The sequence below is a fragment of the Hyperoodon ampullatus genome (genome assembly GCF_949752795.1).
Source record: "Hyperoodon ampullatus genome assembly, chromosome: 1".
NCBI classification, from domain to species: Eukaryota; Metazoa; Chordata; class Mammalia; order Artiodactyla; family Ziphiidae; genus Hyperoodon; species Hyperoodon ampullatus.
The window spans coordinates 192,568,419-192,593,874 of NC_136914.1; the positions used below are offsets into that span (position 1 = coordinate 192,568,419).

General features: G+C 38.3%; 1 protein-coding gene across 2 annotated transcripts in view; it reads right to left on the minus strand.

Moving 5' to 3' along the window:
- Positions 1 to 10,616: 10,616 nt before the first annotated feature.
- The window catches only part of PANK1 (pantothenate kinase 1), a gene marked incomplete at both ends in the record, with an annotated part of 69,447 nt that continues 54,607 nt past the window's right edge, over positions 10,617 to 25,456 (minus strand). For both annotated transcript variants that reach the window (XM_079706084.1, XM_079706085.1), the window contains 4 exons: positions 10,617 to 10,676; positions 13,980 to 14,105; positions 23,739 to 23,862; positions 24,368 to 24,544. In XM_079706084.1, the coding sequence (XP_079562210.1) occupies positions 10,617 to 10,676; positions 13,980 to 14,105; positions 23,739 to 23,862; positions 24,368 to 24,544 (487 nt within the window). The remainder of the gene's footprint in view (positions 10,677 to 13,979; positions 14,106 to 23,738; positions 23,863 to 24,367; positions 24,545 to 25,456) is intronic.

Below are 25,456 nucleotides of genomic sequence, written 5' to 3' on the forward strand. Positions count from 1 at the left end.
GTGCAGCAACTGCTACATGTCTTAAATAAATATTCAAACCAGCTGCCAAGACAAAATTTGGTTAATGGCATATTTTTAAAGTATCTAATTCCGAGTGTGATATGGAACAGAAGTATGAAGTTTTTTAAAAGGCTGGAAAGCCTTTTCCAAGTAGAATGGAATGCAAAGGTCAATTATATGCTTATTTTGTTTCTCTACTAAAACCAGAAAAGTTTGCCCTTCCTAATCATGCCAGCTGACTTTTTGAGTCAGTGTGTGTTATTAATCGCCGTCATAACCCTGACTTAATTTAAACACAAAAATGTGGTGCGGTCGTGTGATTGGAATGTTCTTTATAGTCCCTGCCTTTGGGGGATTAAAATACTAGCTTTAACTTTTTTTTTGAAAGAGTGGTCCCCATTCCCCAAATCAGTTCCTTCAGAAAAGTGAAGGTTATTGAAAATAAAGTATTGAGGGAAAAGAAACAAAAAAGAGAGAGAAATAATCACTATGCAGTGTTGATTCTGGAAGCAGAATATGTGCCTCAAAGTCTTGACAAACAACCCTGCTCGGTGGGCCGGGTGGGTAGCCAGCCATTAGAAGAGCCAGCTGAGATTTTTAAGAACAAAGAGTCTTGGCTCAAGTGATGTGATTGGTCCAAATGTCAAAATCATTTGGGGATTTTGTATACCCCCTGTTGACTCTTTGTTTAGGTGCTACAAGGAAGCTCTAGGAGGTCATAATTACGTGAAATACAACAATTAGTAAAAGCTTGCTTTGAATAGAGTTAAAAAAATTTTTTTTAATTGTTTTTTATTGAAGTACAGTTGATTTACAGCATCATGTTCATTTCAGGTGTACAGCACAGTGATTCGGTTGTACACGTAAATGTTTATATATATATTTTTTCAGATTCTTTTCCCTTATAGGTTATTGCAAAATATTGAGTAGAGTTCCCTGTGCTATATACTGTTGGTTAACTATTTTATGTATAGTCGTGTGTATATGTTAATCCCAACCTCCTAATTTATCCCTCTCCCCACCCTCCTTTTCCCTTTGGTAACCATAAGTTTGTTTTCTATATCTGTGAGTCTCTTTTTGTTTTGGAAATAAGTTCATTTGTATCTTTTTTTTTAGAGTTTTTAACATAATATAAATGTTTATTAATGATAAGATATAATAGCAATCTATGAACACATATTGAAAGTCATGAAACAGCTGTATAGACGTAGATGTAGATATATGTATATACCTTTGCAGTGAAATGATTCATATACCTTAAGCTTTCAAAATGATGGACCTTTCAGAATAATAGAGTGTATACAAAGCAAAAACAAAAAGTGGGCTTTTTTCCTTTATATTTTCACTTCATCATCACCTCCTTAAGTGGGAAAAAAAAACGTGCTTTAGTTTTAGATAAATTAAATGACCCCGGGGAGAACATTTTTAGCAATTACACAGTAAGAGTGAAGAAAATATGTTTATTTTAATGATCTTTAATTTAATATAGTACAGGTTTTTCAAAATAACAGTGTTTCAGGATATGCTGGAAATTAATACACCTAAATACCTAGGTGAATAATATACCTAAATAATTAGGTATATTAATAAATATACCTAAATACCTAGGTGAATAAGTGTCTTGCAGTCATCGGGAATTTAGAGTAACTCCTCTTCCTGAGCCTGAAGAATTTATTTTTATTATTATTATTTTTAATTAATTAATTAATTAATTAATTTTTGACTGCATTGGGTCCTGGTTACTGCACACGGGGTTTATCTAGTTGTGACGAGCTGGGGCTACTCTTTGTTGTGGTGCACGTGTTTCTCATTGCGGTGGCTTCTCTTGTTGCGGAGCACGGGCTGTAGGCTTGCGGGCTTCAGTAGTTGTGGCACGCTGGCTCTAGAGTGCAGGCTCAGTAGTTGTGTTGCACGGGCTTAGTTGCTCCGCAGCATATGGGATCTTCCCGGACCAGGGCTTGAACCTATGTCCCCTACATTGGCAGGCGGATTCTTAACCACTGCACCACCAGGGAAGCCCAAGACATGGAATCTTTAAGTTTCTGTGCAAATTGTCCTTAAAGTTTCCTGTGTATTTGCAGAGCACTTCAAAAATGCAAAGTGTTTATTTAGTAACCAGAGATGACAGCAGTAGTAAGTGCAGGCTGACCTTATGAAGATGTCTTTTGTTGCTTCCATACTTGGAGAGAGACTAGTGGCTCATCTGAGATGAACCTCAGACAATCTTAAGCAGAGTAACTGCCCAGCTAAGAGATTCCTTCTTCCCTACAAACTAAATTCAGAACACCAAAAGAGGTATCAGAAAAATGTGGGAATGGAACAGAAGTTGAAAACCAAGCTATAAAACTGTGCTATTTGTGTCTATTGTTTTGAAGGGTGTCAGTCATTATGTAGTGGCCATGGTTGATTAATGTCTATGTGGTGCCATCATTTTTAACAGAGACAGCAGTTGGGTTTATTTAATCAGTAGTTGATCATCGAACAATGTTGCTTTCCTGCAATTGGTTGTGACCTGCCAGAGAATCAGGAAGGTTTATTTAAATGTGGATATTATTTTTAATGTTAGTAGTAATATAACCTTTAAGACAGTGATTCTCAAATTTTAGGTTTTTAAGGATTATTTGAGGAGATCTTTTTTCATGCATTCTGGGACCCCAATCTTAGAGATTCAGATACAGATGGCCCAGGGAGAGGTCCCCAAATAGTTGTGTTAAATAAACTCTCCAGGTTATTCTGAAGCATGTTGGCCTATACCACAATGTAAGATATTCTGTATCCTGAGCATCTCCTTCTGTTAAAGCCATCTGACATCTGAGATGCTATGAGTATTTAAGCAATTTAACTCTGCGCTAAGTTAGTGAGAACATAGGATTCCCTTTGAAAAAGAAAACTGTCTTTGAACTACATCATTTCTAAGGACAAAAAAAAAATTGACCAGGAATAAAAATAACTCAATAAAGAACTCTTCTTCTATCTTTGAGGATGACAGTGGATTTAGAAGACACGCTCTTCCTAATAAAAATCATAATCAAGACAAAATGATAGGTCATTTAAATTTAATTAACTATTGAAAAGAGGTTTATTTGCTAATACTAAAAATTGCATAACTACTAAAAATTTAAAATCTAATGAGAAACACTTAGAAACCAAATACCATAATTTCTATATACTCTTTCAAAATTTAAGAATTGAAAGATTAATTAAAAATCACATCAAGATGAACGGTTTCATGAGAAGAATAAATTTTCAAAAGTAATATCAGAGCTCAGAAATATGTTATTGACTAAAATAGAAATTATTTCAAATTATACTAGAGAAAATTGGTACAGAAGTCAATAATTATTCCATTTTGCAAAAATAATTTTGCCATGGGTCTTCACAATAAGCCAGTATTTTGTAGACTCAAGTATTTCTTCTTGGACAAGATGAAATACAGATTATTTTAACTGCACAGAAGTTTAGTCAATAAACTTTTTGTTTTTTGTCTGTTTTATAAGCACTCTAGTATGTGCAAGTCTAGCATCAATGCTTGTATAGAGTGTGGTGGAAGTGTGACTAAAGAAGAAAGAGAGAAGGCCATGCGGGGGAATGTTAATATTAACCGAATAACAGAGAAGGAAGGCCCTTGAGCTAGGACCTCAGACCAGCCAATGTGAAATATTGAGCCTGGGTATGAAGAAATTTCAATGAGATGAATGATAGGAGTGATAGTTACACAGTCAGACATTGTGTCTATATACAATCCCTTTTGGAAAATGGAAGCAAATATATGGATCATTTGGACTCAAAGAAGCCTTGATTTTTCCCAAAAGGCCATTTCAAGATTCTTGATGATTGGTATCGTGGGCATGCTCCTTTACCTCTCCAAACCTCAGTCTTTTCTGTAAAATGGAGACAGGAATCCCCACCATGTTCATTTGCTGGGTAGATTAAAGGAGGTTATGTACACGGAATGCCAAGCACATGAAAGGCTTAATCCCTCAGAGCTGTCACTGTTATGAGCTCTTTTCCACGTAAACACCATTTATTCTCATGTGATAACTTTATAAAGGGCAGGCTCAATGCCCAATTCTTAGAATCACAGAAATGCAGGTTTGGAAGAATATTAAAGGTCTTCTCTGTCCCAAGCCCTCCCTCTTCATCTGGTGCCAGGTCAGAACCTGTGAGAATTCAAGGGAATTTAAAGCAGGCTAATAAGTTGGCTCCTTCCTAACTGATATTCCCTAAACAGTTGTTCACATTTATTTAGGAATTTAAAAATTAGAATAAAAGCAAAAAGTTTAATTTCTGCTTCTCATACTTGGTAACCTTACTTTGGGCAAAGCTTTTAGCATAGTTTTGCAACTTACCAATTGAATGATCGAAACTGATTTCCCCTGAGTTGAAATGTAAGACTCCATCATTGCTTCCAAATTCTCTTTTGCAGCACTGAATCAATAAGTAAAAGCTAACATTAAAACATGAGCTTTAATTAACTAATTAATCGATAGTTAACATTATATAATGAGTTGATAAATCTTAAAGTTTGCATGCCATTGTGTTTGGAACTTGCGTGGGATCCGAAAACGAGACTCAGTTTGACGTTTTCTTTTTAAAGCAAATCTTAATGTCATATACCCTTTTAAAAAGGTTAATTTCTTATATCCAAGGGTGGTTATATCTTGGTAGTATCTTTCTCGATGGCCACTAAAATAGATTATGCCACAGGTGAAATGGTCCTTAAGGTTCCCTGAAGCCAAGCTTTGTAATGGACAGGGATTCCTCCAGCTTGATTTTGCTGAGGCAGTCATCATGGTTAATTAACGACCACAGTCACGACTGACACGGACAGCTGAGGCCAGGCATGGAATGTAGAAACACAGGCTAAAGGACAGGAAGAATTGCATAATTAACTAAATGTTCAGGGCAGAGTCAACAAAACAGTTGTTCTTGACAACCAACGCATTTTCTCTACAGTTGCTGAAAACTGTGTGGGTAGGATCCACAGATAATTGGCTCCCTTCTCCATTTCATTTTGCCTGTCTAAACATTGCATAAATAATTACTTGATAAATTCAATGTTGATGTTGGCACGTGAACAGACAGACAAATGTGACTGCTCCTTTCAAAATTTATAAATCCAATATAAATAGTAATCAAACCCCAAGGAGAGTGCTTAAAAATATTCCTGTTTAACATTCACAATCCCATTTAACTTGCCTAATTTTAACCCACACACGTGTGGAGCTTAATACAGAAACACTCTTGGCCTACATTTAAAATAATGTAACATTTGACAAACTGTTCAAGTACTGAGTTTAAAAATACACTCTGCATAAATTATGATTCTCATATAAACTCCAGATGCATTACTTGCAGGATTAACTTGGGGTTTCTTTCTTCCTCAATGCACCATGTATACACACTCACACAAGTAAGCAAACACAAGAAAAATGCTAGAAAACATAGTCTGAGAACATACCATGAAAAAATATTTAATAAGTCAGGGTAAGTAAACTTGAGTAGTCAATGGAAAACAATTATTTTAAAATTTAAGTTTTCTTTAAAATTACAATTTAAGTATCTCTTAAAGGTACACAAGAAGACATAGACCACCTGCCTCACTCTGGAACTAAAATAGACAATTCATTAGCCACATTATGGCAGCCAAATGGCATGAATTCTTTAGATGCTGAACCTGGTTAAAATAGCAACAGCAAATTTCATGAACAGAGTGAAGGGAAGGAAGAGAAGAGAGAAGAAAAAGTCTAATATAAAAAAGTCCAATACTTTCTAGTTGTTTTAAATCTAAGCGAAAATTAAAACTCTTCTTAAGCTATAACTGCAAAAAGTAAAAAGGAAATCCATTAGTTCAAAAAAAAAAAAGAAACCTTAGACAACTGGGGCTGAGGCTACTGGCATTTATTTTTGCTGGCATTTATTATTTATTATTGTAACCACATCAACTCTGCCATACACATTTGACTAAATGCACTTGGTTGTTGTGTCTAAAAATGTTCAAGGAATGTACAGGAGAAAGAAGGTAGAAAATCAAATACAATGAGTAGAATATTTTACAAAACTGAAAATGACACCAGTTAGGTTAATATAAAGAATATCCAATTAACATACCTAATTTCACTTTTGTGCTGTATTTAAAGGATTTTTTCAACCTTCAAATTTAAGTTATTTTTGAAAAGTAGCTTTACTGAAATATAATTCACATACCATTTAATTAATTCAGTGGTTTCCAGTTGAGTTGTGCAATCGTCACTTCAATCAATGTTAGAACGTTTTCATCACCAAAAAAGAAGCCTCATAACTATTAGCAGTAAGTCCTCATTTCTTCCAAACCCCCAGCCCTGGGAAACCACTAATCGAATTTCTGTCTCTTTGCCTATTCTAGACATTTTATATAAGCGGAATCATTTTGCTCTATTATCACTTTGAAGCCAGATTAATTCTAGTTTCACTTTACTTGACACTCTTTGATGGCTTCACACTGACTACAGAAACATCTTTTACACGGAATACGAGTCCTTCCATAATCTGTTCTCTTCTCTCCCTGGTTTTGCTCCCACTAACCACACTCCGGCTGAAGCAAATGGTGTCCCGGACAAGCCAGGCTGTTTCTTTTCTCAGTGCTTCTCTCATCCTGCTCTCTCTGCTTGGGCAGCCTTCCCCTCCTGCTCTACTCGGTGGTCTCTACTTGTTGGTTAAGACTCTGTGAAAACTTTTCTTGCACCCTCCTCCAGGAGAGGGGACCAATGCCTCCTTCAAGGGCTGTTTTCTACCCTCAGTTGCGAGACTTTGTATAGGACCTGGTCCACGGCTACTCCTAAAACTGCATTTCCCACCACTCTGCCCGTTGTTTACTCCAGGCAGACTGACCTCCTTACAGGTCTTCACAACTTCCATTCTCATTTTCCAGGAGTAAAAGTATTTTCCCCAGGTATTTCCACAGTGTGTTCTCAGCTTTATTCACCTCTGCTCCAAAGTCACCTCCTAAGAGAGATTGTCTTGAGCACTCTAACCAAAGAAGTTTCAATCCCCTTTTCATTTTCTAAACAAAATTACCTCCTTCTGAGGCCCCTCTACCTTACTTTTTCTCTTTGTAGTACTGATGTAACATTGTGTAATTAGCAATGTATCTGTTTTCCCTTCCAGAATGTAAGGTCTGTGAGGATGGGTCTGTTTTGTTCACTGCTGTATTTGTGAATGAATGAATGAATGACACCTGTGACACTTAATTATATGTGTTGGTTTAAGACTTCTGTCTTCCCCACACTGGACAGCAGGGGTTGTATCCTATTCCTCCTAGTTTACTCAGTGCTCCTTCCTGGCACAAAATAACTTCTTAATATTCCTTGTATGACTGAATGATGTCAAGTATAAATCACCTGTAACAATGGTTCCCAACAAAGGGACTCTGAATCCATGTAAATATGTAATATGGAAAAGTACATAAGCTGAAGAATACAAGTAAATCTTTCCACTAGTCCTTTATCTGAAACTCTTGAGACCACTTCTGTTTTAAGATTCAGACTTGTTCCCTACTTTTTTTTTTTTTAGAAGATGTTGGGGGGTAGGAGTTTATTAATTAATTTATTTTTGCTGTGTTGGGTCTTCGTTTCTGTGTGAGGGCTTTCTCTAGTTGTGGCAAGCGGGGGCCACTCTTCATCGCGGTGCGCGGGCCTCTCAGTATCGTGGCCTCTCTTGTTGCGGAGCACAGGCTCCGGATGCGCAGGCTCAGTAGTTGTGGCTCACGGGCCCAGTGGCTCCGCGGCATGTGGGATCCTCCCAGACCAGGGCTCGAACCCATGTCCCCTGCATTGGCAGGCAGATTCTCAACCACTGCGCCACCAGGGAAGCCCTTGCTCCCTACTTAATTAACACCTCTGGTAGGGTCTCGGGCAGACCCTGTAATCAAACACATTAATGGCTTTGCAACAAAACATGTGAAGAGCCCTCTGAAGAATGATAAATAATGCTCAAATCAACTTCTTCTGTCGTGAATTTTTCTGTCAAGAGAAATGTTAAGAGTTTGGGATTTTGGAAGTGTGGATATGGGGCTGTAGACGTGTACTAGCATATGCAGATCTGTGTGATGTTTTATGCTAAAATGGATTCCCCACATTCCAGTTTAGAAATCACTGATTTAATGCATTAATTTAAAAACATCTATTTTTTTCCCAGCATAGCTAGCATTAATGTAGCTTTTACTATGTGTTAGCCCTTGTGCTAAGCTTTTTAAATACATAGGTAAAAACTACTATTTGCCCCATTTTATGAGTGAGAAAATTAGGGTTTAGAGAGAGGGTTAGCAGCTTGTCCACAAAGCTTGTCAAAAGCTGAGCTGGATCAAAACTGCAGCTGTCTCAGAACCAAAAGTCATGTTCTGGACCACCTGGTCACCCTGACTTCATGGAGTTCAAGATAAAAACTCTTTAGTCTTGCCAAGTTTCTTCATGATGTTGAGCCAAAGGAAAGTTTCTATAATTCAAGTGAATGTAAAAAAACTCCTCAGGCTACAACTCCCTCATTAAAAAAAAAAAAAAATGCTGGCTATAAGTAACCAACATTTAACTGATATTTGTATAACGGAGTAATTTATCTCCTCAGCTAAACCAATGTTTTAAACATTTGTAATGAGAGATCAAGTAATTCCAGATAATTAAAAAATTATGTAGTCACACTAACTTGCCCTGATTTTATTTTTTGCAGAACCATGATCCAAGGAGTGCTATTCCCTAACAGATGAGAGTAGGAATGGCAGAAGAGAACAATCTAAAAAAGGTACTATCACAGAGGATATGTGGATTTTCACACTTACCTTTTTCAAGAGCATCTTAATTGCTTGAATTTTTTTAAGCCAGGCGGAAGTTGATCAAATATAATTGTGATGACCAAATTTTGGAACTCTTTCAGAATAACAAAATATAGTAGTGATCTTTTGGGAATAAGGAGTTAGTTGTATAAGAACAATAAAGCTACATTAAAAAAAATAAAACAAACCCCTGCGTAGGGCTACAACTTCAACTGAAGATACAGTGTTTTGGACCTTACCATGATTATGTGAAATCTTCAAGTTATGAAATGTAGAGTAGCAAAAAGTACAACACATATTCATTTTATGATACAAAAGCAGATAAGATGGACATAAAGGTTAAGAAATGAAAATAACATATACACTAAAAAAAAAATCACAACAGAAACAGGCTTTATTTCAACCAGACAAGTGAATACTTCCATTAACATCAACTTCTTCAAGACTTGAAGACATGGAAATTAAAGACAGTGCCCAGAAGGCAGAGAAGGAAAGTTTCATCATGGAGCAATTGTACTGCCCTTCAAAAATCCCTTTCAGCAATATGCTCAATTCAAAAGATTAATTAGTTCTAAATCATTAGGTCTCACGTGTTTCAGTATTTGTACAAGACTCTCATTTGAAAGTTACCCATCAGTCCCAATGATATCTTTCAAACAGAAAAAATATATATAGATCAGTATCATAATTTTTTTTTTAATTTTAGAAAGTAGGATTGAAATACAGTTTAAAATATCTCAAATAAAAAACAACTTTATTATTATTTAAGATGCCTTGTTACAAAGCTCCTAGCTACATACATGTACAGAACACAGATATTACTACATGACATCTCAACCCATGACTTCTCCTAAACATCCCAACGTGAACAGTTAATCTACCGGGAGACTTTCCCCTGTAAATCCCAAAATCTTGCACAAGGATTTGTTGCCATTCATACGCTGTGCATGGATGAGGACACTTCATCAGAGAACATTTCAATTTAACATAACCTCACATAAAATAAATCTAATGCAACACTATGTGTTCATAAGGGATACGACAAAATTGCATATAATTTTCAATTTTTGCCAGACTCACTAAATTCATGAACACTTTTTCAGAGTTTTCTCTTCAAGGGCACTTTTGAGAGCTTTAGATCTCGTGCTTAACTTTGTATTGAGTTGGTCAGCACCTTGATTAATAGGAACAATTACATTAAAGAACGGTATTGGAGGGGGGACGGGGAGTCATCCGAGGACAGAAACAGGGGGAAGGACTCTCTTTTTCCCTAAGACATTCAAACAGAAAAAACAAGACCCCAAAAGGTAAACAAACAAACAAAATAGTGTTCACAGTAAAACATGACAGATTTGTAGTTTCATTTGAAACCAACAGCAAATCATGAAACGTCATGAAAAATATAAGTCAAGGTAAAATCTCCTAGAGTAATTACTAAATGAAGTTAAAATTACCACACTGATCAGTAAACCCCAGAAGAAAAATAAACAGCACTTACATTTCAGGTCCTTCTTAAACATCATACAATTTTTCAAAGTCAATGCATAAGATTGGTAGGTTTGGCCACGCTGCACAAATATTTTTTTAAAAAATACAGTATACAGAAAAAACTCTTGTATTCCCCATTTTGAATCATAAGCTCAAAACCCAAGAGTAAAAGATCAGCTAGAAGGATTTTAATTATTTACAAATCCAGCAGGTTCATCTGCCATAATGGCTTGGCTTCCGTCCCACAGTGGCTTTCACCCTCTCCAGCCGCAGAGCTTGGATCCCTGTTCTCACAGAAGGCTGTTCCATCTGTGGCCCATCTCTACTGGTCATCAGTCATTTTGAACAGTTCCAGCAGTGCCCCAACAGCTCCAAAATAACCCTACAACAACAATGAGAAAACTTCTGTACGATTATCTCTGAACCTTAGTCCAATACCTACTGTTTTTCATAATTCGAGGAATGCTGCCCCCTAATGCTATAGATACAAGAAACTTAAAACCTGACCTCTGGCATGAAACATGATATAATAATAATAATAATAATAATAATAATAATAATAATAATAATAATAAAAAATAAAAAATGCATCGGCTATCTATTTGTTTATATACATTAAATAAATTAACTGACGTAAAGTGTGTAGAAAAATGTCTGGCACCACAGTGTATACTACATCAGTGTTGACAATTTTTAGGATTTTTAGGATTATGATTATTTCATTTTAATCCTTGTCATGGCAAAATTCACATTATTACTCCCATTCCACAGATGAGAAATGGGAGGTAATAAAGTAAATTACCCTTTCAAGGTCACATGAGTTGTGCCAGAGTTCAATCGCAAATCTATCTGACTTCAAAGTTGTAATGTCTCACAAGGCATAGCTCTAAGCTTCCCTCAGTAGATCCTGGAAAGGCATCTAAATCAGCTCAAGTTTCCCTTTGCTCATCTGTAAAGGAAAAGCTCACGTATCTGTGAAAATGAAGGAAGCTGAAAAGTGGAAATGTTTAGAGAAGCTGGTTTCCAAAAGGCAAGAGACTCTACTCCTCTGGTATTTGCCTGACTCAACAGTTACTTACTGCGAAATGGGTGGCAGCTGGCAGAACACTACATGGTAGCATCTTTGCCTCCACTGCCAGCTAACCTCTGAGGGCTCACGATAGGCTAGAAATTTACATGGATTTCCTCACTTAATCGTCACAGTAACTTTATGAGACAAATAATATTATCACCCCGTTTCACAACAGCTAAAACAGAAATGGAGAGGTAGAGTCATTGCCTAAGGTCTCCAAGTCAGTGAGAGCCTGTGCTCTCAACGGCTTGGCTAGACTACTTCTTTTAGGAGACGCACACTTACATAAGTGGAGTGAGTGGGACTGAGTGAGTGAGGACTCCAGGCAGGGCAGGAAGGCCACCTCACCAGCACCTCCCAAAAGTCCTCTCTCCATAATATCCTCCAGGAAGACCTGCCTAAGCGAGAATGAACCTAAGAAGGTAGAGAATTTTCTGAGAAACACCTACAAGGAGATATAAAATTGCTCTACTTTCATCTGCCATAGAGACTGAGTTATGATACTTAGTAACAAACCAAAGCCATCGTTCACAGAGGCCTAAGATTGTACAAAGGGATATGCCTTTTTATCCAGAGAAGTAGGTTTCCCCCAAAGGCTGGCTCTTTTTCCTTATCTTACCATCAACTAACTACCTGTGTGCCCTTGTAGATGGCTTTTAATCCCTGACAGCTTCCAGGGTTTGTTTTCTGCCTTAGTCCAAGAGGATCTAAACTTAGGGTTGCCAGATAAATGCCAGGTAAAATAACTGTGTCCTATATTTTTAATCGCTGAATATGGCAACACCAGATGGGCTAGAAGAGTGGTCTTCTTTTTCATTTTAATTATTTTTTTAAACAAAATCTTACAAGGGAAATCGGTAACTAAGCAGATAGAAAAGGAGCTGCTCTGGTTGGAGGAGGGGGAGTGAAAATTCTGAGACTCCACTGCCCTTGCCCCCCACAAAAAAGTTATATCACTTCATGCCTTAGCCTCCTTAAAAAGACAAAAACAAAAACTTTCTTTAGTATAGTTAAACAGTTAACTATTTGGTATTTAACTTCGTATTGTTTTAGATGCTTTAATAAAACAAAACATAGGCTTAGAGAGCTCTAAATAATTTATAAATGCATCAGCAACTTTTCAAATAAATAATTCAGTTTGGAGATGAGAAAAATGCCACAGTAGTTATTCATTACAATTAAAATTTATGACACTCGTTCTCCCAATGTTCTTTCTGCTGCAATATACCCAAGGCTTTGGGTACCTCCTGTGCTAAACAGCTGTTCTCTACAGTATTGATTTTAAAGGGGAATAGAAGAGGTGGGAAGAGATGAGGGCTCCCCACTCAGTCTTAGAAACCTCCTATTTGTATTAGTGTAGAAACTGGATATAAGGGACTCTTTGCATTAACCGGAGCGCTCCACTTCTTCTGTAAACAGGCTGCCTAATGGCTAGCACACCAGCCTCTTAAGGCCACCAGGCTACTCGGAGCAGCCCAAGCACTTCTGTTCTCACCAGCTGAGTTGCTTACTTGCCAAGAGTCACCTGTGTTTATCCTCAAATTTGTTTATGACAGTTTGATTGTTAATGTAATAATCTAATGTAATTATATGCCACCTAAACCAATAAAAAGAGTACAAGATGAATGGTCACCTCTTTGAAAATCCAGTTAAATTCTTGAGAAAGATTAAAAAGCTAGTTAACAAGTGAAAGTTGCTAGGAGAGTAGATCTTAAAAGTTCTCATCACAAGGAAAGAAAAATATTTGTAACAATGTGGGGTGATGGACGATAACTAAACTTACACTGATAACCATCTTACAGTATATACATATATCAAATCATTGTTGTGTACCTTAAACTTATAGAATGTTATATGCCAATTATATCTCAATAAAATGGAAAAAAATGAAACAAAGATTGAAAAAGGTAGTCACAAACCACTGCCCTCTATTTAGGTGGATCCTACATATGAAAGATTGGGAAAATCTAGAATGACTCTGCAACCAAATTGCTTCATAAGGATCTTTCATTTCTTGATCTACTTTAAAGAAACAAACCAGGGCTTCCCTGGTGGCGCAGTGGTTGGGAGTCCGCCTGCCGATGCAGGGGACACAGGTTTGTGCCCCGGTCCGGGAGGATCCCACATGCCACGGAGCGGCTGGGCCCGTGAGCCATGGCCGCTGAGCCTGCGCTCCGCAGCGGGAGGGGCCTCTCGCGTACCGCAGGAAAAAAAAGAAACAAACCAGAAATCATAAAAGGTGTATAATACTTGTGGATTGTGAAAAAAAAAAAAGACAATTACAAAGCTCTGATCAGCAGAACCCATGCTCAAAAATAGGTCTTGGTCCTACATCAAGAAATTGGTGAGTGAATGAACATTTATACATTTTACATTAAAATAGAGTGGTAAAAGTAGGGAGATATTTTTCCATGATTACCCATTTAAACTTTTTTTCGTTTGTTTTTTTAAATTAACCATCTACTAGTCCTGATTATTGGATAATAGAGCTTCCATTTTATATAATGTTCTTCCTTATCTTTTGCATAAATGCAAACTAAGGAACCCACTCATATGTTAGACAACCCAAAAACTTCCATGTAGGACAGTTAAGTCCATGTGAACTCAACCTACCTCATGTTCCAAAAACAGAGCTTTTAGCTGTCCTTTGGACCAAAAATCCATGGCATATGCTAGCAGCTTCATGGAGACCATATTGATTCTGAGAAAATTCCCAACAAACACAACTCTGTCAATATTCTGGAAAAATAAAATGAAAGAAAAACAATTGAACCATGACATACAAATGGCATTTAGCAACAGACTCAATGTGCTGTGTATAACTGTACTCCAGGACCTTGCAGAGTGAATTTTTTTTTTAAAGTGGAATTATTTCAGGATTTCCAAGATGAAGTCAAACAAACCTCAGAATGCATTCCACAAGAACATGATGGGGAGAATTTGGTTGGGGGAGGCAGAGACTAATACTGGGCTCATTTACAGGTATTATGTTAGGCTGCCTTAGATCTGATATGAAATTCAGCTCCCAACATTCACATATGAAATTAAAACTGAAGTTCATCTAAATTTGCCTATGTATTCCTTAAATCCCACAAACTTCCAACTACAAAGTATATTATTACCAACTCAAATTATTTTTAAAATTTTATTTACTTATTAAAAAAATTAAAAAAAAATATTTTGGCCATGCCATGTGGCTCATGGGATCTCAGTTCCCCGACCAGGGATCGAATCTGGGCCATGGCAATGACAGCTCCAAACCCCAACCACTAGGCCACCAGGGAACTCCCAACCAACTCAATAAATTAAATGGCTATGGCATGGTTATTCATCTAACAACTTTGGTCAGGTTGCTCTGTGCCAAACACTGGGAATACACAAAAGAAACAATACCCAGTCTCTACCTTTAGGATATATGGTGAAATATCCTGTTTGGTCAGTATGTGGGTTACAATATGATAACAAAAAATACATTTATGTTTTTGTTGTCACAGATACAGATTTGTATTCTGAACACACCCCTCACACTGAGCTCAGCCTATCTGCCACACAGACACCGCTCACTCCTCACTCACTCACAGAGCCAGTTGCTATGGTCACTCATATCAAAGGGAAGAGAGTCTTAGGAGCTGGCATTATTTTCTGTTCAGTCTATCAAGAGCAACCAGGGTCTGGGAACAGCACCTTCTAACTGTCTCAAGCTTTAACAATACATGAACCCATTAACCACTGTGAAAATTTTCCCTGGGTAGAGGGGTGGGAGGTGGGGCCACGATTAGGGGTCCAGCAGGGACAGGGGAGACCCTGGGTGGGGGTAGGCATGGAGGAAGGGAAGGGAACGTGGCCAGTGCTTTCCCTGTCCACTTAGGCACCGGGGAGCCTGTTGGGCTCCCAGGCCTAATCCTCTGCCCTGGAGCCTCCCTCCTACCCTGCAGAGCCCAAGCCTCACCCCACACCCCCACCCACGGCCCTGCCTCTGCACTCGGAGACCCCCTCTGAGACCCCCTCCAACATGCTGGGCATAAACCCCAGCCACACACCCTCACCCAGGGCCTTACCTCCAAACTCTGGAACTCCACACTCCAGAGGCTCCCGTTTGGACTGCCTCTCCCCTTCCGCGCAGGTCCTAAGCAGAGGCCCCGCCCCACACTTGAGCATCACCCCTGCCTAAGTTCCACCCCCTGCCTAAACTCTGCCCCCCATAGCCAAGGCTTTTTTTTTTTTTTTCTCTTTTCCTCTTTTAGATTGGGGTTCTCTTTCACCTTGTAGTTGATTCATTTATATTTTCATTTTTTCTAATATTTCTTTTATTTTTGGAATTTTATTTTGTTCTTTATACTTTGTTATTATTCTGCTCCTTTTGGCTTTTTCCCCCTCCTTTTTTTCCCCTTTATTCTGTGGTGGATTTGTTTTACCTTGTTGCATTTGTTTCAATTATATTTTTATTTTATTTTTCCTAATATATTTTTATCTTTCTAATTTTATTTTATTTTTTATTCTTTGTTATTGAACTGCTCCTTTTTTTTTCTTTCTTTTTTTTTTTTTTTTTTGCCACACCATGTGGCTTGCGGGATTTTGGTTCCCAGGCTGGAGGTTGGGCCTGAGCTCCTGTGGTGGGAGCACCAAGTCCAAACCGCTGGACTAACTGAGAACCTCAGACCCCAGGGAATATTAATCAGAGTGAGGACTCCCAGAGGTCCTCATTTCACACCAAGACTCAGCTCTACCCAACCGCCTGCAAACTCCAGTGTGGACGCCTCAGGCCAAACAACCAGTAAGACAGGAATACAGCTACACCAATCAAAAAAAAAAAAAAGAAACGAGAAATGACAAAAATATGTTACAGATGAAAGAGCATGGTAAAAACCTACAAGACCAAATAAATGAAGATGAAATAGGCAACCTACCTGAAAAGGAATTCAGAGTAATGATAGTAAAGATGATCCAAAATCTTGGAAACAGAGTGGAGAAAATACAAGAAATGTTTAACAAGGATCTAGAAGAACTAAAGAGCAAACAAACAATGATGAACAACACAATAACTGAAATTAAAAATACTCTAGAAGAAATCACTAGCAGAATAACTGAGGCAGAAGAATGGATAAGTGAGCTGGAAGATAAAATGGTGGAAATAACTTCCAGGGAGCAGAATAAAGAAGAAAGAATGAAAAGAATTGAGGACAGTCTCAGAGACCTCTGGGACAACATTAAACACACCAACATTTGAATTAGAGGGGTCCCAGAAGAAGAGAAAAAAAAAAAAGGGGGTCTGAGAAAATATTTGAAGACATTATAGTCGAAAACTACCCTAACATGGGAAAGGAAATAGTCAATCAAGTCCAGGAAGTGCAGAGAGTCCCATACAGGATAAACCCAAAGAGAAACATGTTGAGACACATATTAATCAAACTATCAAAAATTAAATACAAAGAAAAATTATTAAAAGCAGCAAGGGAAAAGCAACAAATAACATACAAGGGGATCCCAATAAGGTTAACAACTGATCTTTCAGCAGAAACTCTGCAAGCCAGAGGGGAGTGGCAGGACATATTTAAAGTGATGAAAGGGAAAAACCTACAACCAAGAAAAAACCTACAACCTTACTCTACCCAGCAAGGATCTCATTCAGATTCAATGGAGAAATCAAAAGCTACAGCTCATGCAGCTCAATAGCAAAAAAACAAACAACCCAATCCAAAAATGGGCAGAAGACTTAAATAGGCATTTCTCCAAAGAAGATATACAGACTGCCAACAAACACATGAAAGAATGCTCAACATCATTAATCATTAGAGAAATGCAAATCAAAACTACAATGAGATATCATCTCACACCAGTCAGAATGGCCATCATCAAGAAATCTAGAAACAATAAATGCTGGAGAGGGTGGGGAGAAAAGGGAACACTCTTGCACTGCTGGTGGGAATGTGAATTGGTACAGCCACTATGGAGAACAGTATGGAGGTTCCTTAAAAAACTAAAAATAGAACTACCATATGACCCAGCAATCCCACTACTAGGCATATACCCTGAGAAAACCATAATTCAAAAAGAGACATGTACCAAAATGTTCATTGCAGCTCTATTCACAATAGCCCGGAGCTGGAAACAACCTAAGTGTCCATCATCGGATGAATGGATAAAGAAGATGTGGCACATATATACAATGGAATATTACTCAGCCATAAAAAGAAACGAAACTGAGCTATTTGTAATGAGGTGGATAGACCTAGAGTCTGTCATACAGAGTGAAGTAAGTCAGAAAGAGAAAGACAAATACCGTATGCTAACACATATATATGGAATTTAAAAAAAAAAAAAAATGTCATGAAGAACCTAGGGGTAAAATGGGAATAAAGACACAGACCTACTTGAGAATGGACTTGAGGATATGGGGAAGGGGAAGGGTAAGCTGTGACAAAGGGTAAGAGAGGCATGGACATATATACACTACCAAACGTAAGGTAGATAGATAGTGGGAAGCAGCTGCAGAGCACAGGGAGATCAGCTCGGTGCTTTGTGACCGCCTGGAGGGGTGGAATGGGGAGGGTGGGAGGGAGGGAGATGCATGAGGGAGGGGATGTGGGAACAGATGTATATGTATGACTGATTCACTTTGTTATAAAGCAGAAACTAATAAAAAAAAAAAAAAAAAAGCTTTACAGACAAGCAAAAGCTACGAAAATTCAGAACCACCAAACCAGTTTTACAACAAATGCTGAAGGAACTTCTCTAAGTGGGAAACACAGGAGAACAAAAAGAGTTATAAAAACAAACCCAAATCAATTAAGAAAATGGTAATAGGAACATACATATTGATAATCACCTCAAATGTAAATGGATTAAATGCCCCAGTCAAAAGACACAGACTGGCTGAATGGATACAAAAACAAGACCCTTATATATGCTGTCTACAAGAAACCCACTTCAGACCTAGGGACACATACAGACTGAAAGTGAGGGTATGGAAAAAGATATTCCATGCAAATGGAAATCACAAGAAAGCTGGAGTAGCAATACTCATATCAGATAAAATAGACTTTAAAATAAAGACTGTTACGAGAGATAAGGAAGGACACTACATAATGATCAATGGATCAATCCAGGAAGAAGATATAACAACTGTAAATATTTATGCACCCAACATAGGAGCACCTCAATACATAAGGCAATCGACAGTAACACAATAATAGTGGGAGACTTTAACACCCCACTTACACCAATAGACACATCATCCAGACAGAAAATAAATAAGGAAACAAAAGCTTTAAGTCACACAATAGACCAGATAGACTTAATTGATATTTTTAGGACATTCCACCTGAAAGTGGAAGAACACACTTTCTTCTCAAGTGCACATGGTACGTTCTCTAGAATAGATCACATCTTGGGTCACAAATCAAGCCTTGGAAAATTTAAGAAAATTGAAATCATATCAAGCATCTTTTCTGACCACAATGCTATAAGATTAGAAATCAATTACATAAAAAACACAAGTACATGGAGGCTAAACAGTGCACTGCTAAATAACCAAGAAATCACTGAAGAAATCAAAGAAGAAATAAAAAAATACCTAGAAACAAATCACAATGAAAACAAAACGATCCAAAACCTATGGAACGCAGCAAAAGCAGTTCTAAGAGGGAGGTTCATAGCAATTCAAGCTCACCTCAAGAAACAAGAAAAACCTCAAATAAACAATCTAACCTTACACCTAAAGCAACGAGAAAAAGAAGAACAAAGAAAACCCAAAGTTAGTAGAAGGAAAGAAATCACAAAATCAGAGCAGAGATAAATGAAATAGAAACGAAGAAAACAATAGCAAAGATCGATAAAACTAAAAGTTGGTTCTTTGAGACGATAAACAAAATTGATAAACCTTCAGCCAGACTCATCAAGAAAAAAAGGGAGAGGACTCAAATCAATAAAATTAGAAATGAAAAAGGAGAAATTACAACTGACACTGCAGGGCTTCCCTGGTGGCGCAGTGGTTGAGAGTCCGCCTGCCGATGCAGGGGACAGGGGTTCGTGCCCTGGTCCGGGAAGATCCCACATGCCGCGGAGCGGCTGGGCCCATGAGTCATGGCCGCTGAGCCTGTGCGTCCGGAGCCTGTGCTCCACAATGAGAGAGGCCACAACAGTGACAGGCCCGTGTACTGCAAAAAAAAAAAAAAAAAAAAAAAAAAAAAGTCTGTGTACAACTGACACCGCAGAAGTACAAAAGACCATAAGAGACTACTACCAGCAACTATATGCCAATAAAATGGACAACCTGGAAGAAATGGACAAATTCTTGGAAAAGTACAGACTTCCAAGATTGAACCAGGAAGAACTGGAAAATATAAACAGACCAATCACAGATAATGAAATTGAAACTGTAATTAAAAATCTTCCAACAAACAGAAGTCCAGGACTAGAGGGCTTCACAGGCGAATTCTATCAAACGTTTAGAGAAGCATTAACATCCATCCTTCTCAAACTCTTCTAAAAAATTGTGGAGAGAGGAATACTCCCAAACTCATTCTCCGAGGCCACAATCACCCTGATATCAAAACCAGACAAAGATATCACCAAAAAAGAAAATTACAGACCAATATCACTGATGGACATAGACACAAAAATCCTCAACAAAATACTAGCAAACAGAATCCAACAACACAGTAAAAGGATCATACACCATGATCAAGTGGGATTTATCCCAGGGATGCAAGGATTCTTTAATATACGCAAATCAATCAATGTGATACACCATATTAACAGATTAAAGAATAAAAACCGTATGATCCTCTCAATAGATGCAGAAAAAGCTTTCGACAAAATTCAACACCATTTATGATAAAAACTCTCCAGAAAGTGGGCACAGAGGGAACCTACCTCAACATAATAAAAGCCATATATGACAAACCCACAGCCAACATCACTCTCAATGGTGAAAAACTGAAATCATTTCCTCTAAGATCAGGAACAAGACAAGGTTGTCCACTCTCACCACTATTATTCAACATAGTATTGGAAGTCCTAGCCACAGCAGTCAGAGAAGAAAAAGAAATAAAAGGAATGCAAATTGGAAAAGAAGAAGTAAAGCTGTCACTGTTTGCAGATGACATGATACTATACATAGAAAATCCTAAAGATGCCACCAGAAAACTACTAGAACTAATCAATGAATTTGGTAAGGTTGCAGGATACAAAATTAATGCACAGAAATCTCTTGCCTTCCTATACACTAACAGTGAAAGATAAGAAAGAGAAATTAAGGAAACAATCCCATTTACCACTGCAACAAAAAGAATAAAATACCTAGGAAAAAACCTACCTAAGGAGGCAAAAGACGTGTACTCAGAAAATATAAAACACATGCTCCTGGATTGGAAGAATCAATATTGTGAAAATGACTATACTACCCAAAGCAAGCTACAGGTTCAATGTAATCCCTGTCAAATTACCAATGGCATTTTTCACAGAACTAGAACAAGAAATTTTACAATTTGTATGGCAACGCAAAAGACCATGAATAGCCAAAGCCATCTTGAGAAAGAAAAACGGAGCTGGAGGAATCAGGCTCCCTGACTTCAGACTATACTACAAAGCTACACTAATTAAGACAGTATGGTACTGGCACAAAAACAGAAATATAGATCAATAGAACACGATAGAAAGCCCAGAGATAAACCCCCACACATACGGTCCCCTTATCTTTGACAAAGGAGGCAAGAATAGACAATGGAGAAAAGACAGCCTCTTCAGTAAGTGGTGCTGGGAAAACTGGACAGCTACATGTAAAAGAATGAAATTAGAACACTCCCTAACACCATACACAAAAATAAACTCAAAATGGATTAAAGACCTAAATGTAAGGCCAGACACTATAAAACTCTTAGAGGAAAACATAGGAAGAACACTCTATGACATAAATCATGGCAAGATCTTATTTGACCCACCTCCTAGAGTAATGGAAATAAAAACAAAAATAAACAAATGGGACCTAATGAAACTTAAAAGCTTTTGCGCAGCAAAGGAAACCATAAACAAGATGAAAAGACAACCCTCAGAATGGGAGAAAATATTTGCAAATGAAGCAATTGACAAAGGATTAATCTCCAAAATATACAAGCAGCTCATGCAGCTCAATATCAAAAAAACAAACAACGTAATCCAGAAATGGGTGGAAGACCTAAATAGACATTTCTCCAAAGAAGACATACAGATGGCCAACAAATACATGAAATGATGTTCAACATCACTAATCATTAGAGAAATGCAAATCAAAACCACAATGAGGTATCACCTCACACCGGTCAAAATGGCCATCATCAAATTTCTACAAACAATAAATGCTGGAGAGGGTGTGGAGAAAAGGGAACCCTCCTGCACTGTTGGTGGGAATGTAAATTGATACAGCCACTATGGAGAACAGTATGGAGGTTCCTTATAAAACTAAAAATAGAACTACCATATGACCCAGGAATCCCACTACTGGGCATATACCGTGAGAAAACCATAATTCAAAAAGAGTCATGTACCACAATGTTCACTGCAGCACTATTTACAATAGTCAGGACATGGAAGCAACCTAAGTGTCCATCGACAGATGAATGGATAAAGAAGATGTGGCACATATATACAATGGAATATTACTCAGCCATGAAAAGAAATGAAAGTGAGTTACTTGTAGTGAGGTGGATGGACCTAGGGTCTGTCATATAGAGTGAAATAAGTCAGAAAGAGAAAAACAAATACTGTATGCTAACGCATATATATGGAATTTTAAAAAGTGGTACTGATGAACCTAGTGGCAGGGCAGGAATAAAAATGCAGATGCAGACGTAGAGAACAGACTTGAGGGCACAGCGGGGGAAGGGGAAGCTGGGACGAAGTGAGAGAATAGCATTGACATATTTACCCTACCAAATGTAAAATGGATGGCTAGTGGGAAGCTGCTGCATAGCACGAGATTAACTTGATGCTTTTTGATGACCTTGAAGGATGGGATAGGGAGGGTGGGAGGGAGGCTCAAGAGGAAGGGGATATGGGGATATATGTATACATATAGCTGATTCACTTTGTTGTACAGCAGAAACTAACACAACGTTGTAAAGCATTTATACTCCAATAAAGATGTGAAAAAAATATTGTGAGGGCCTCCCTGGTGGCGCAGTGGTTGAGAGTCCGCCTGCCGATGCAGGGGATACGGGTTCGTGCCCCGGTCTGGGAGGATCTCATATGCCGCGGAGCGGCTGGGCCCGTGAGCCATGGCTGCTGAGCCTGCGCATCCGGAGCCTGTGCTCCGCAACGGGAGAGGCCACAACAGTGAGAGGCCCGCATACCACAAAAAAAAAAAATAATAATAATAAAAAAAAAAAATATTGTGAAAGGAGGATGTCTCTCTTGTAACCCCAGAGTTCAAAGACAGGGCTGCCATCCACCTATTATAAAGACTGCCTCATACCCTGTTTAACAGTCCACTATTCAACTAGAAGGGGGTTGGAAAGGGTTTCTGCTGTACCTGTAATGTTCTAATTCTTGATCTGTGTGGTGGGTATTAGGGGTGTGTGTGTGTGTGTGTGTGTGTGTGTGTGTTTGTGTGTGTGTGATAATTCGTCAGGCTGTACACTTGTGATTTGAGCCCTCTTCTGTATGTATGTCATATTTCTCTTAAAATTTATATTTAAAAAAATTCTACTACTGATGCTACTAGATTCTTTAGTGCTTCTTCTACTATTATCTATTCCATGCCCCCTCTTTCTTGTCTTCCTAATACAACTCAGTTGTATTACACATCTACTTTATACATCTTGTATTTCAGAAAAGGGTTCCATTCTTTCCAAAGGAATTTTGCAGTGTTTTAAAACATGGTACCAAAGCTTGGTCTGTCATCAGGTCCACCCTTTCTTGTGCCTGGGGCTCTGGCTGGCCTCAGCTGTAGCAAGCTCTCTGTGCTTTGATAGCCCTGTACAATGCTGCTTGAACTCCATGCCACAAGGCAACACTGTAAAGAAGCTGAAAGCAGAGAGAATATCGAATATTTCAAGTGGAATGTTTTACCTGCAATTATTTGCAAGGATGCAGAGAGAGTTTCGCCAGCCTTCATTAGGTGTGTGTCCATGAGGTTGGAGAGGTTATGGTATAAATTGTCATTTTTACCATGTTTCCACAGTTAGATGGTATTGTTTGTCATCATCTAGTGCCTACTTAAAACCAAAACATACTCCTGTCCCTCCCCGCAACACACGCCCCTCATGTTCTACCAGGTGTGACCTTGAGGAAGGGCAGGTTTCCTAAGGATCTGTGGTTTTGTGAGGGTCAACAGTTATTGCACTGCCAAACGATGTTTATGAATGACACATGGCTTTCCCTAGGTTAAGGCCTTACCTCATTCAATGCACACATCCGAGCAATGGAGCCAATGTTGTTGGTGATGGTGACCAGGGTGGCTCGGGCGAGGTCTTCCTTGCTGATGGAATCTCGCTTTTCCTTACTCATCATGTTGCCAAAGCTATGTTGGAAATAGTAGTGAGAGTGTTCAAAATCATCCTTAGGCAGGCCCCATGCTTCCACCAAAGTACTGTGGAAAGCTTTATGAATAACTCTGATTGAGCTCAAATGACCTGATTTGGCTACCATGGTTTACAAGCAGACAGGATTACGGTATGAATGGTTGGCTGCCCTTTTCTTAATAGGGACAAAGTAGCATGGCTATTAACGGGGGAAAAATTTTTTTTAAATGCCTCTAGATATCTGGACAAGAATGGAACGGGGGAAACTGTTGCAGTTTTCCAGAACCTTCTTTCAAAGCTGCCTTATTTTAAGCACAAGCATCAAGAGCTAAACATCTCAGTGCTTCATCAAGGGCAGGAGATCAAGTCTGAGCTCCAATACCATAGATCCTTGCACCAGGCTGGTGGGTTGACATTTAAAAAAAACAACAACTAAATGAACAGCCAGGGTGGAGAGGTTGCCTCGTGTTTAATCACTACTGCTCCTAGCTACTTAGTCTCTACCTTGATGCTACCGCAGATCCTTGAAGGCCAAATCGTTCATAGTCTCCTCCGTAAATGTCCTTCACCAGCTTATCAACATTGGTGCTGTCGCCTTTAGCTGCCATTTCCAGAGCTTCTTCAAAGGTCTCACAACCAGTCAGCAAGCAACATAGGCCTAGGAATGTTCCACCTCCAAGACTGAAGGAACAATAAGGTTTATTTTTTAAGTTTTACTTTAAGAGATGCCCATCCAAGTCCCCAACTACATCAATATCACTAATATGGGTTAATAAGAACAGAAGAAAAACAAAGGGGCACTTGAATCAAAGTGCTGGGTGGAAAAGAGCTTTAGGGTAGACTGGATAAAAAAAGAGGGCAGAGACTAAAAGAAACATCAAGGAAAACTCGCCCTGAAGTTTAAGAACAAAACCAGAAAAAGACTCTCACTGATTTCCGTTGTGAGACCTTGAACTAGCCACTGACCTAAGTGCTTCATGCAATCTTCCCACCTATAAAATGGGGCCAAATCATGATCTATCTTCCTTATTTGGGTGGTCTGAAAGCAGCAAATAACCAGAGAAATGACCTCTATTAAAAAGAAAAAATACAAACATATGTAGCTAAACAAATACTTAGAAAAAGAAAGTGTGTGTACCTGAAGCACAGTTCATATCTATACAGACAAACTCTGTGGTGACAAAACTGAACTGGGACGCTGCCCGGAATAGCTGGCCCCCAAGCTGTATCTTTCATCTGACCTTGCTTCTCTAGCAGAAATAATTTCATTTAAGCTCCTCAAAAATTTCAAAAAGGAAACCACCGATGGATCTCATATTGGATTTTTTTCTAGTAAACTCTAGAAAAGGTTATTAGTACTTTACTTACCACCCAATAGTCAAAAAATAGTAACAAAGATCTTATAATGGTTTCAGTGCTCAAACCATATTTTAAAAGCTTTCAGTTGTTTGGGGGGAAATACTTCTAAAATAGTCTTTTGAGACAAAATTAGAAACCAATTATGATAGTTGAGAGTGAAATCAATTGTATATTAATATCAAAGTTACATGAGGGGAAGTAAAGCAGATTCAGAGTAAAGCTGTCACCAGTGAG